The 12,904-nt window shown below is 37.6% G+C and overlaps 1 protein-coding gene across 8 annotated transcripts in view; it reads right to left on the bottom strand.

Moving 5' to 3' along the window:
• Nucleotides 1-12,904, bottom strand: part of DGKI (diacylglycerol kinase iota) — a 430,951-nt gene that overhangs the window by 44,894 nt on the left and 373,153 nt on the right. For all 8 annotated transcript variants that reach the window (XM_032868387.1, XM_032868409.1, XM_032868419.1 and 5 more), the window contains one exon: nt 1,669-1,694. In XM_032868387.1, the coding sequence (XP_032724278.1) occupies nt 1,669-1,694 (26 nt within the window). The remainder of the gene's footprint in view (nt 1-1,668; nt 1,695-12,904) is intronic.

Genomic DNA, 12,904 nt, shown 5'->3' with positions numbered 1-12,904 from the left:
GGCAGAATATGCCTGCCTAAAACTCCCTCTCTTTGTCCTTAACTCATTCACGTAATAAGCATTTATTGAATGTTTGCTATTTGTTGGGATTTATATCAAAGAACTCACAGCCTAGCAGGGAGACAGGTAAACCAGGCATCAAATTTATGTGTTAGATTCTAGAAGAAAAATATTTCATGTAAATGGTAAGTGTGTCAGAAAGCTCTCAGAGAGGATGAGATGATTAGCAAGGTCTCAAATGGTAAGTATAAACCGTGTATATTGCAACAAGGAGTAGCTTCCTGTCAGAAAGAAGAGTATGGATAAAAACAGGAAATATGAACACATGGTGAGTTCCAGAAAACAGATGCAATACCACATGGCTAGAACATTCAGCATGGGTAGAAGAAAGGGGAAAAGACGGCAAAAGAAGCAAAAAGCAGTAGAAGGAAACAAAGGTTCCATCATTTAGGATTTCCATTCCACATTAAAATACAGTAACAAAAAGCTGAATACAATGGTTGGTCTACTGATGAGATTTCAACCCAGAGGCAATGGGAGTAGATTTTTGCTGAAGAACAGTGTGGTGCTCTCCAAGGGTAGAGTGAATGAGAGGATGGAAAACTATTAGAAAAAATTAGACGGTGGGGACATCAGTTTTAAGGCAATTTTAAAAATCTAAGTAAGACACAGAGAGCCTCTAAGCTACAGCAGTGGGGATGGAAAAGAGAGTAGCAATAAAAGGAATATGAAAACCAGAGTTAATAAAATTTAGTGACCGAACAGAATAAGGGAATGAAGAGGGAATCTGACAGCAGCTTTCCTGTGTTATACTTAGTTGGCTGAATACATAATGGTGCCCTTCACTACTTAGGGCTGGCATGAGGAGGAAAGCCAGTACTACTCAGAGTCCTGGTGTATCTCCCCTTTGTAAGATTAATCACATTTTACTTTATATTGCGGGAGGTATGGGTCTTTCTACCACCCCCTTCACCACTAGACTCAAAGCTCTTTTAGGGGGGGAAATTCTGTCACATATCCCATTATCTCTGCAGATGGCTCCCAAAAGCATATTTGCATAACATGATTATATAGTATCATGGACTCACTGTAGACACTCAGTGAACATTTTTGAATGACTGACTGAATAAATGAATTCCCAAAGGTAGATGTGACAAAACTATACATTTTATCCTTTGAATGAAATAATTGTGTCTTAAATGTGAATAACTCACCTCAGTGGGGTAACAATTCACACCACTACTGATTAGGTTCATTTCAGACTTCTACTACTTTTGGCAAATTCCAACATCCAATCTTGGAGGGACTTGGGAGTACCTACTACACACTCTCATTTTAAAGATGAAAATCTGTGATGCAGAGAAATTACATGGCTAACCCCAGCTCACAAAATGTATCCAGCGATGGGACAAAGATCAGGTAGATACATTAAGCTTCATAATACTTGTCAACCAAAATGGTTATAATGGATTTAAAGATATTACAAGATATCACATTTAGTTAGGATACACTGAGTTTTTAAAAGTGCATGACATTTCACATGGAAAAAAACACAAGGCCAATGTCTTAGAAACATTTCCTTGAATAATTCTTTCCTCTGACAGTGAAATGCAAGGAATAGAACTCAACTTTTAATCTTGAATTAGTATAAGTAAGACAAATTCTTACCGTGATCTTCTGAAGAGACTGGTGACCTAAAACGAGATAATAAGCATGATAAATGTTTTGTAAATGATACTGATAATTATAAATGCAATAATGATCAAGAATAATCTCCTAGAAATATTATCCCCGAATTCAATTAAATAGAAAGTCAATATAGTAGGCAGTGTAATTAATTTGTTGGTTGCATGGTATTTTCTGATTGATCACTCCCAAAGCTTACCTGGACTGGTTGAGTGGTTGGGGTTAATAAAATTTCAGTCGACTGTACTATGTCATGGGACTGCAACAAACTTAGTTAAGTCTTGATTTATGACACACAAATAGAAAAGTCATAGTAATGTGGCAATGGATGGAATCCTGTGATGTCGCCAAAGGCCAGGCCTCCAGAGAATGTAAATAAGCACTAGATTGAGTGTAAGTAAAAAGAAATCTACTTGGACAGTAAAAAATGGGACAGAAGTAAAATAAATGGTATGTACCTTTATCATTGTTGTTTTTTGTTTCCACTCTGTGGAATTTAAGGTTTAAGTGAGCATGACACAGACTGCCCTCTGTGTGTAGGCCTCATAGCTCTAAACCTGTAAGAACCAGGATGAGACAAGAGTGCAACCGCTGGTGTCCCACAGAACTTTTATAAATTGATGACTTTTACATACCATTTATGCAAAAGTTCCAATTACATTAGGAAGACACCTATGAAGCATCATGTCAATGCTTCACAATAAAAACCTTTATTCCCCAGCTGACCACTAATTGAGCTACTCTGAGCAATACAGACACAGTCTTGAGGATCAAGTCCCCTCAAGCTTGAATGATACAGTCTTGACTCTACCAGCTCATTCTTTCCTTGGGATGAAGTGAGATGTATAATTCTGTACTAACAGGTGATAAAATTTTGAAGGGAAAGGCAAGAAACCAGCCAGAAGGCATCCTCTGCTCTAAATGATCAGCCTGCTGGGGGTCCACTACAGGAAGATGACCAAAGGGAAAGGCAAGCATTTAGGAATCTGCCCTTTAATATAACTAGTGTTGGGGCAAGAATAATTCTATGGATGCATAGTGGTTGAAGGAAGATTTTAGCTACTGTGGGATGCTTGAGAATGCTTTAATATTTTTGTCCATTATGGGAGTGATCAGTAAAGGACACAGCAGTCATGGTGGGAAAGCCTGGAAGTTCCCTTAGTGGCAAAGTGTCAAATCATTTCAATCTTACCAGTCTCTTCAAGTGAACCTTTGCATGTGAAAACAACAGAGGGTCCCCAGATTCGGTAGAGAGAAAACTGGCATCTGGGTATGGGCACAGGGACCCCTGAAAGGGAACCTGCTCCAGCCTAAGCCATCCCTGCAGAGTTGGCCTCTTGAGAAATGCCACATGGCCTTCCAGGTAGAGCTTATTTGGGTTCTCCTAGGGATTTCTCTGTTTCATACTATCACAAACCCGTCGTCCCCACTGGGCTGTGAGCAAACAGAAAACTAGGACCATTGCTTATGTAGTAACAGAATGGACCCCTGATCAATATTTGTTGAACTGAATTAATGTCAGCACTACCACACAGGTGTTTAGACTCAAACACATTTTGGAGAGCCTCAAAAAAATCATCATGTCACCTTCAAACCACCCGCAATACCGGTTTGCCAAGCTCCAAGGCCAGCCATGGGCAGAAGGAATGAGACAAGCTCCAGAACAGAGAAAATGTGAGCACTCCCAGAGCCAGAAGACATCCAGTACACCTAGCAACAGAGACCTACAATCTGCCTTAGTGGTTAGGAAAAGAAAGAAGGAGAGAGTGCAGAATAGAGGTGAATGAGAATGAAAATGAGTCTAATGAGAAACATGTATTTGAAATAAGATAATTTCTTAAGATGCTCGGGCATGAAAAGAAGTCAGCAACAAGGTAACATCTTTAGCCCTAGGGTTTTCTGATGGGAATTAAGCAAAAACACATCCTGGATTGTTGACCATTAATTTCTCATGGAGGTCTAGGAACAAAGAAAAACCCATGCCAACAGACGACTGAATGTCTCAGGTGGAAGGCTTGTGAAGCAAGGCTTTTGGTGCCTTTCTGTGAAAGCAAAGCACTAATATTAAATCTGAAAAATTCCAGATGGCTTGGTTAAAGTCCCCAGGGGATGCAGTGGTCCAGGCAGTGGGGAAGAACTATCCATTTCAGAGTGTTTGCTAAGGATTAGTCATGTTGAGTTTCTGTGCGGAATGTCTCCCACATGCCTGGATTTGTGGAATTTTAAGACATATGGAGTATTTCAGTCCTCACTCAGTATTTCACCTTTCACTCTAACAAGTCACTAAATTATACTACTGAGACATGCACACCATCCATTATTGCTGGAAATGGGCATAAAAAGTTTTACAGAACTTAGCTCAGGAGAGAGGAAAATTCATGAAATCAGCAAGAGAAGTAGTTATTTTTAAAACAGAGAGGTTGAACCGTAGGAACAGATAATCTTCCTCAACCTGACAACTGAGGAATGCAGAAGAGTTCACTGCTCATTCCTCCCACTGAATCTGTAAGACTTGTGGTTCTATTCCTATTTATTTCTCCTCCATGTACACTTTATCTTGGGGATAGCATCGCTCTCATAATGCAAACTACGACCGGGATTCAAAGAACTCCAAGATTTTGAGTTCTTGCCACTTTCTTCAGTACTAGCCTTTTATGACAGTCTGGAGAATATTTACATTTAATTTTGCTTTGTTTTGTTTTGTGGGTTTTTTAGAAAAACACTTTTTTATTTACATCTCACTCTAATTCGGCCAATAACAAAAAATACCAAGAACTCAAGTCCTGGATTTTAAAATCTCTCTCCTATTTTAAATCTTTCTATTTATGTTGATTCAAACCTTCATAATAATTACTGTTTGAGACCCTATTAGGTACGAGGCCCTGTGCTTCATGATGGGGATACAAAAACAAACAAGGTACCAATTTCAAGGAATTCAATCAAAGGAGAAAAATAGGCAAACAAATGATTATAGTGAAAAAAGTGTAGTCATCAAAATATGTATGAACTAAAGAAGGAGCATGAGAAAGAGAGACCCATTCTGTTCTGGAAGAGTGAAAGAAGACTTCAGGAAGCAAGAACCATGGGAGCCGGGCTCGGAAGGATGAGCAAAAGCTTGTTAGGTAAATAAGAAAGGAGAAGAATGTCAGGCAGAGGCACGAGGCATACGACAAGGAACATGGATAGGAAATTTCATAATACGTTATCAGTCAGACAAGGAACTAAGTGTGGCTAAAATATAAAGGAGTGATAAGTTAGGACTGGAAATAGAATAGACAGGGATCATTTCATACAGGGCCTGACAAGCCATTTTGATGTGCTGGTAATTTACCTTCTAAGCCAAATGAAGAAAGTTTCTGAAGCAGTGAAGTCATACATTCTCATTGCTGCTTCCTATCAGGCAGGCTGTGCAGAGTAGAATTTTTTAAAAAAGCAAGAGTAAAGGCAGGAGACAAGTTAAAAACTATTACTGCAAAGCTTCTGCTCTTCTCTTTGAAATTCATGAAAAGTAACAGGGAGAATGAGAAACAGAAAAGGAAGCATCGTCTTTGACTAAGCTAAAAGATACCCATAATCCAAAATCATCTGTAAAGAAAAGCTACCAAGTACAAGAAAAATGGGCCAAGTTTCAGGGAGACAGAGAAAGCATATTTTGATCTCAAAAGATATGAGCTACACAGTGCACCACAAAATTCAGCAGAAAGCGTTCTGCTCTGAGCCAGGTGCCCTGCTAGTCAGAAGTGGAATCAAATCCCAGAGGATAGCGCTGTTAAAAAAAGAATTTGAAAAGAGACCCAAAGTCAAGCTTTCAGAAAGACAAACCCACTATGCCTAACTATCTATCCCAAACTAATGGCTCCAAAAAGAACTCCTCTAAAACAAATATGAGTAATAAAAGTAAAAGAAACCAGTATGATAACCACACAAAAATATTCTAAGAAGAAAGCAGGATAAGGATCTGCTGACAAAACTTAAGGTGGGAGTACACTAAAATGGTAATGGCAGGGACAGGTGAACCCTATTGAGAGACCTGTCAATTTTCCATGAAATTTGGAAATGGGAAAAGGAAAGGAGGGAATGAAGGAAGGAGTAAAAGATGGAATAGGGCCTCTGTGATGAGAAACATAAAGAAGAAATAACAGTGATTATGAAATAGTCCCAAAACAGCAGAAGAAAAGAGCAAACATTGGTACAGAGTCTTCAAATCAGTAAATTATAGACACAGCTTAAGGACTCTTTCCTTAAGCCACTTTCCTTAACCACTCTTTCCTTAACCACTACACAAAAAAAGAATATTGAGAGGAGGTAAAAGATCCATAATAACTAAAAATACATTAAGAGATAAGCCATTCATTTTTTCATCCATTCAAGTAACTGCTTTGTGGAAGTGTCTTGCTGTTTTCCAGTTTGATTTACTTTTCTGTGATTTTTTTTTTTTTGGCTTTTTAAACTTTTAATTCCAGCTAATTAACATACAGTGCTGTATTAGTTTCAGAAATATAGATATAGTGACTTAACAATTCCATACCTCACCTGTGCTCATCACAATTGCACTCATTGGTCCCCATTACCTATTTACTGCTTGCCCCCACCCAACACCACTCTGGTAACCATCAGTTTGACTCTATAGTTAAGAGTTGGTTTCTTAATTTGTCTTTCTTCCTCTCTCTTTTATCTTTCCTTTCCTTATTTGCCTCATTTCTTAAATTCCACACAAATGAATTCCTATAGTATTTGTCTTTCTCTGACTTAGCATAATACTCTCTAGCTCCATTGATGTTGTTGCAAATAGCAAGATTTCATTCTTTTTTATGGTTGAATAATAGTCCATTGTAGATATCTATTTATCTATCCATCTATCTACCTATCTATACCACTCCTTCTTTATCCTTCCATCCATCGACACTGGTTGCTTCCGTAGTTTGGCTATTGTAAATAATGCTGCAATAAACATAGAGTGCATATATCCTTTTGAATCAGTACTTACTGGGTGCAATTACTGAATCATATGGTAGTTATATTTTTAACTTTTTGAAGAACTTCATACTGTATTCCAGAATGGCTGTACCAGTTTCCATTCCCATCAACAGTGACGAGAGTTCCTTTTTCTCCACAACCTCTTGTTGTGAAGACTTCTTGTTCTCTGTGTTTCTGATTTTAGCCATTCTGACAGGTGTGAGATGAAATCTCATTGTGGTTTTGATTTGTATTTCCTGATAGTGAGTGACATTATCTACATTGCACACTTTTCACGAGTCTGTTGGCCATCTAGAATGTCTTCATTGAAGAACTATATGCTGTTGTCTTCTGCCCATTTTTTAACTTATTTGTTTTGGATATTAAGTTGTATAAGTTCTTTATGTATTTTCCATCTGAAACCTTTATTGGCTATGTCATTTGAAAATATCTTCCATTCCATAGTTTGCTTTTTACTTTCATTGACTGTTTCCTTTGTTGTGCAGAAGTTTTTTATTTTGATGTAGTTCCAACTGTTTATTTTTGCTTTTGTTTCCCTTGCTGTAGGAGAAATATCTAGAAAAATGTTGCTACAGTCAATGTCAGAGAAGTTACCGCCTGTGTTCTCCTCTGGGATTTTTATGGCTTCAGGGTCTCACATGTAGGTCTTTAATCTATTTTGAATTGATTTTCGTATATGGTTAAGAAAGTAGTTTAGTTTTCCCACCAGCATTTATTGAAAACACTCTTTTTCCCACCAGATATTCTTTTCTGCCTTGTTGAAGGTTAATTAACCATATAGTTGTAGGCTTATTTCTGGGTTTTCTATTCTATTCTGGATATATGTGATTGTTTTTGTGTCAATACCATACTGTTTTGATTACTACAGCTTTGTAAAATAACTTGAAGTCTGGAACTGTGGTGCTTTGAGCTTTGCTTTTCTTTGTCAAGATTGCTTTGGCTACTGGAGGTCTTTGTGGTACCATACTAATTTTAGAATTGTTTGTTCTAGTTCTGTGAAAAATGCTGTTGGTGTTTTGATAGCGATTGAATTAAATCTGTAGATTGCTTTGAGTAGTATAGACATTTTAACAATACTTACTCTTCCAACCTATGAGCATGGAATGTCTTTCCATTTCTTTGTGTCTTCTTCAATTTCTTTCATCAGTGTCATAGTTTTCAGAGTACAGGTCTTTCACCTCTTTGCTTAGGTTTATTCCTAGGTAACTTATTTTTGGTATGACCGTAAATGGAATTGTTTTCCTAATTTCTCTTTCTGCTGCTTCACTATTGGTGTATAGAAATGCAACAGATTTCTGTACATTGATTTTGTATCCTGTGACTTTATCAGTTCTAGCAGGGTTTGTTTGTTTGTTTGTTTTTTGGTGGAGTGTTTCAAGTTATCTGTATATAGTACTGTGTCATCTGCAAATAGTTAAAGTTTTCATTTTCCTTGCCAATTTGGATGTCTTCTATTTCTTTTTGTTGTCTGATTGCTGTGGCTAGGACTTTCAGTACTACGGTGAATAAAAGTGGTAAGAGTGGACAAATTTGTTTTGTTCTTGACCTTAATGGAAAAGTTCTCCATTTTTCCCCACTAAGGATGATGTTAGCTGCAGATTTTTCATCTATGGACTTTATTACATTGAGATATGCTCCCTCTAAACCTACTCTGTTGAGGGCTTTTATCATGAATGGATGTTGTACTTGGTCAAATGTTGTTCTACATCTATTGAAATGATCAAATGGTTTTTATTCTTTTTCTTATCGATGTGATATATCATGTTGATTGATTTGTGACTGTCAAACCACTCTTGCAACCAAGAAATAGATCCTACTTGATCGTAGTGAATGATTGATTTTTTAAAATATATTGTTGATGGGTTTGCTAATATTTTGTTGAGGAGTGTTGCACCTATGTTCATCAGGGATGTTGGCCTAGTGTTTTCTTTTATAGTGATTTATTATTTTTATTTAATATTTTATTTTTTATAAACATATATTTTTATCCCCAGGGGTACAGGTCTGTGAATCGCCAGGTTTACACACTTCATAGCACTCACCATAGCACATACCCTCCCCAATGTCCATAACCCCACCCCCCTCTCCCAAACCTCCTCCCCCAGCAACCCTCAGTTTGTTTTGTGAAATTAACAGTCACTTATGGTTTGTCTCCCTCCCACTCCCATCTTGTTTCATTTATTCTTCTCCTACCCCCTTAACCCCCCATGTTGCATCTCCACTTCTTCATATCAGGGAGATCGTATAATAGTTGTCTTTCTCTGACTGACTTATTTCGCTAAGCATGATATCCTCTAGTTCCATCCAAATTGTCGCAATTTTTCTTGATTCCAGGCTTGTGTTGGTATAAACTTCCCTCTTAGAACTGCTTCTGCTATATCCCCAAAGTTTTGTGGCTTCGTTTTCATGTGTTTCCATGTACTTGTTAATTTCTTCTTTTACTTCCTGGTTGACCAATTCATCGCTTAGTGGCATGTTATTTGACCTTCATGTATTTGTCATCTTTCCATATTTTTTTATTGTGGTTAACTTCTAGTTTCATAGCGTTGTGGTCAGAAAAGGTGCATGGTATGACTGATCTTCTTGAATTTGTTGAGGCTTATTTTGTGGGAGAAAATGTGATTTATTCTGAAGAATGACTCATGTGCACTTGAAAAGAATGTGCATTCTGTTTTAGGATGGAATGTTCTGAGTACATCTGTTAGATCCATCTGGTCCAGTATGTCATTCAAAGCCATTGTTTACTTGTTTATTTTCTGTTTAGATGATCTGTATATAAGTGGGGGTGTTTAAGTCTCCTACTATCATTTTATTATCAATAAGCTCCTTTGTTTGTATTAATGGTTTTATGTATTTAGATGCTCCTGTATTGGGTGTATACATATTTACAATTGTTATATCTTCTTGTTGGCTTGTCCCCTCTATTATTATATAGTGTCCTTCTTTGTTTCTTGTTATAGTCTTTGTTTTAAAGTCTCTTTTATCCAATATAAATACTGCTACTCCAGCTTTCTTTGACCTCCATTTACATGACAGATGTGTCTCCATCTCCTCACTTTCAAACTGTAGGTGTCTTTAGGTTTAAAATGAGTCTCTTCTAAGCAGCATATAGATGGGTGTTTTGTTTTTTTTTATCCTGTCATTCTGTATGTTTTGATTAGAGCATTTAGCTCATTTATATTCAAAGTAATTACTGATAGGTATGTATTTATTGTTATTTTATTATTTGTTTTGTGGTTGTTTCTGAAGATTTTCTCTGATCCTTTCTTGTCTTTCTTTCAAGTTTTGCTAATTATATTTACTAATATATATGGATTTCTTTGTCTTTATTCTTTGCATACTTATTAGTGGTTTTTAATATATGGTTACCATTACATTTATATATAAACTTCTCTGCATATAGCAGCCTATATTACATTGGTGGTAGTTTAAGTCTGAACACATTCTTTACTCTTCTCATCCCCATGTTTTAGGAATGTGTTGTTATATTTGACATCCTTTTATTTGGTGAGTTCCTAGACGGATTTTTTTTTACAGAAACATCCATTTTTATTGCTTTTGTTTCTTACCTTTATAACTGTCAATTTTAGTCTCTCCTTTACACTCAAAGAGTCCCCTTTAATGTTTCTTGTAGTACTGTTTCAGTGGTCATCAACACTTTTAGTTTTTATCTGGGAAACTCTTTATCTCTCCTTCTATTCTGAATGACAGTTTTTCTGGATAGAGTATTCTTGTACAAGTACCGCACGCTAACCGATTGCGCCACTGGAGCTCCGGATAGAGTATTCTTGGCTGCAGATTTTTCCCTTTTAGCACTTTAAATATATCCTGTCCCTCTCTTTGGGCTTAGAAAGTTTCTTCTGAAAAATCTCCCAGTAGCCTTATAGGTTTTCCCTTGTAAGTTACTGTGTTCTTTTAACTTGATGCTTTTACAACTTTTTCTTTGTCTCTATATTTTGCCTTACCAATTTGTCTTGGTGTGAATCTGCTTTTGTTGATTTTGATGCAAGATCTCTGTGCCTCTTGGATCTGGATATCCATTTCCTTCCCCAGATTAGGGAAATTCTCAGCTATTATTTCTTTGAATACATTTTCTGCCCTCTTTCTCTCTCATCTTCCTCTGGAACTCCTATAATATGAATGTGATTGCATTTTTGGGAAGTCACTGAGTTCCCTAAGATTATCCTCATTTTGCATAATTCTTTTTTCTCTCTTTTGTTCTGCTTGATGACTTAACATTACTCTGTCTTCTAGGTCATTAACACACTCCTCCGATTCTTCAGTCTGTTGTTCATTTCATCAAGTGTGTTTCTCATTTCATTTATTGAACCATTTATTTCCACTATGCTATTCCTTATCTCTGTGTTAAATGTTTCAGTCATATCTTCCACTCTTTTCTCAAGTCCAGTGAGTATCCATATGATCATTATTTAAAACACTCCATCAGGCATGTTATTTAAACCTGCTGCACTTAGATATCTAGCCATGGCTCTGTTCTTTAATTTGGGATAAATTTCTCTGTATTCTCATTTTGTCTAAATCTCTGTGCCTGTTTCTCTGTGTTAGGAAATTCAACTATATCACCTGTTTGTTTTTATTTTTTTAAGATTTTATTTATTTATTTGAGGGAGAGTGCTTGTGGGGAGGGGCAGAAGAGGGAGAGGGAGACAGAATTTCAAGCAGATTCCATGCTAAGCCTGACATGGGGCTCCACCCCACAACCCTGAATCATGACCTGAGCCAAAACCAAGAGTCAAACACCTAAACGACTGAGCTGCCCAGGCGCACCTACATCTGTTCTTGAAGAGGAGGTACTTGTAGAAGAAGAGGTCCTGCAGTGCCCTACCATGTAGTGTCCCTTCTTCTCTAGGGCCTGGCACTTCCAGGAGTGTGCTGTATGTGATGTTCTGTTTTGTTCCAGTCACTTTATGCTTCAGGCCACTTGTCTGCAGAGGCTCTCTTTGCCTGTTGTGAGCACTGTTTTGTCCCTGGCCTAAATGAGGAGTATTTTAACTAGGTTTGCTCTAGTGTGTTTATGAAATGATACCTGTCACCACTACCACTAGAACTGATGCTCTGCAAAAGCCCCTATTGGGAGACACAGGATGAGTAGGGTTTTAGACTGGTCCTCTGGGGGCGGGGAGGTCCCCTGTGCTGAGACTGAGGAAAGTGTGACTGGAAGATGAAGTTCCACCAAAGGTCAGGGTTTGATGTAGGCAAGTTAGGTAGTGAGTGTTGGCCCTGCACTTACGCTGAGGGGCAGGGGAGGGAATCAGCACTAGTCACTTTGTCCCCAGAGGGGTCTCTCTTCAAAGACTGACCCTCTAGGACATGCTCCAAGATGAATGAATAACCTTCTCACTGTGTGTCCTAGGTGCTCTTCAGATTGCTGTTCCATGCTCTATGTCTGCAGGCTGTTTGCTCTGCCTTTTCTCCAAGAGCAGTACAGTGTCCTCCAGGCTTTATCCCAGCCAAACTTGCTGACCTTTAGAACTTCAGGATTTAAGCCCTTCTGGTTGCAAGAACTCACAAAATTTGGCTCTTCTCGCTTACCAAGCCAAATGCAATGGGAATTCATTCTCCCCATGCACTCCCTGTTAGTTTGTTTCTCGTTCTGCTCCACCACTGTGGCTCCCTCCTTTCCACAGGAGCTATGTCTTTATCTCCTAAACTGTGTTTCCACACTTCTTACCTTCTTTAATGTGGCCTCTTCTCTTCCTTTAATTGTGGGGTTTATTCTGCCATTCTTCAGGTCAATTTCTGGGGCATTTAGGATGATTGGTAATTATCTATACAATATCTATATAATTATCTATACAATTGGTAATGTATTCATGGGACAAGGGAAGTCTAGGGTCCTCCTCCTCCATCTTATCTTCCTGGGATTACATCTACTTTTCCATAAATTTTGATCTGAAGATTTGCTGGTGAAAGTCCTCTTGCCAATGTTAACCATGCTAAGCAGAATATTCATAATATTCTCTCCTTTTAAATGAAGGTAACCTTTCTCAAACTAGGATATACACAAGAATTTGAAAATAAGGGAAGTCCCCAGGAAAAAAACAACACACTGGTTTTAGATGGTGGATTATGTAATTTAACTAGTCAAAACTAAGATACTATTTTTTATTGAAATCAGCACAGACATATTATGGGACCCAAAGCAAAAGTCACTTGATTTCATAAAATCAAACAACAAACTTAAAAAAAAAAAAAAAAAAATCTGTGTTTGAGGCAGTTA

Source organism: Lontra canadensis, unplaced genomic scaffold (assembly GCF_010015895.1).
Source record: "Lontra canadensis isolate GAN:19392208 unplaced genomic scaffold, GSC_riverotter_1.0 scaffold2, whole genome shotgun sequence".
NCBI classification, from domain to species: Eukaryota; Metazoa; Chordata; class Mammalia; order Carnivora; family Mustelidae; genus Lontra; species Lontra canadensis.
Note: the sequence above shows the minus strand (reverse complement) of the source record. Positions and strands in the feature narration are given on the sequence as shown.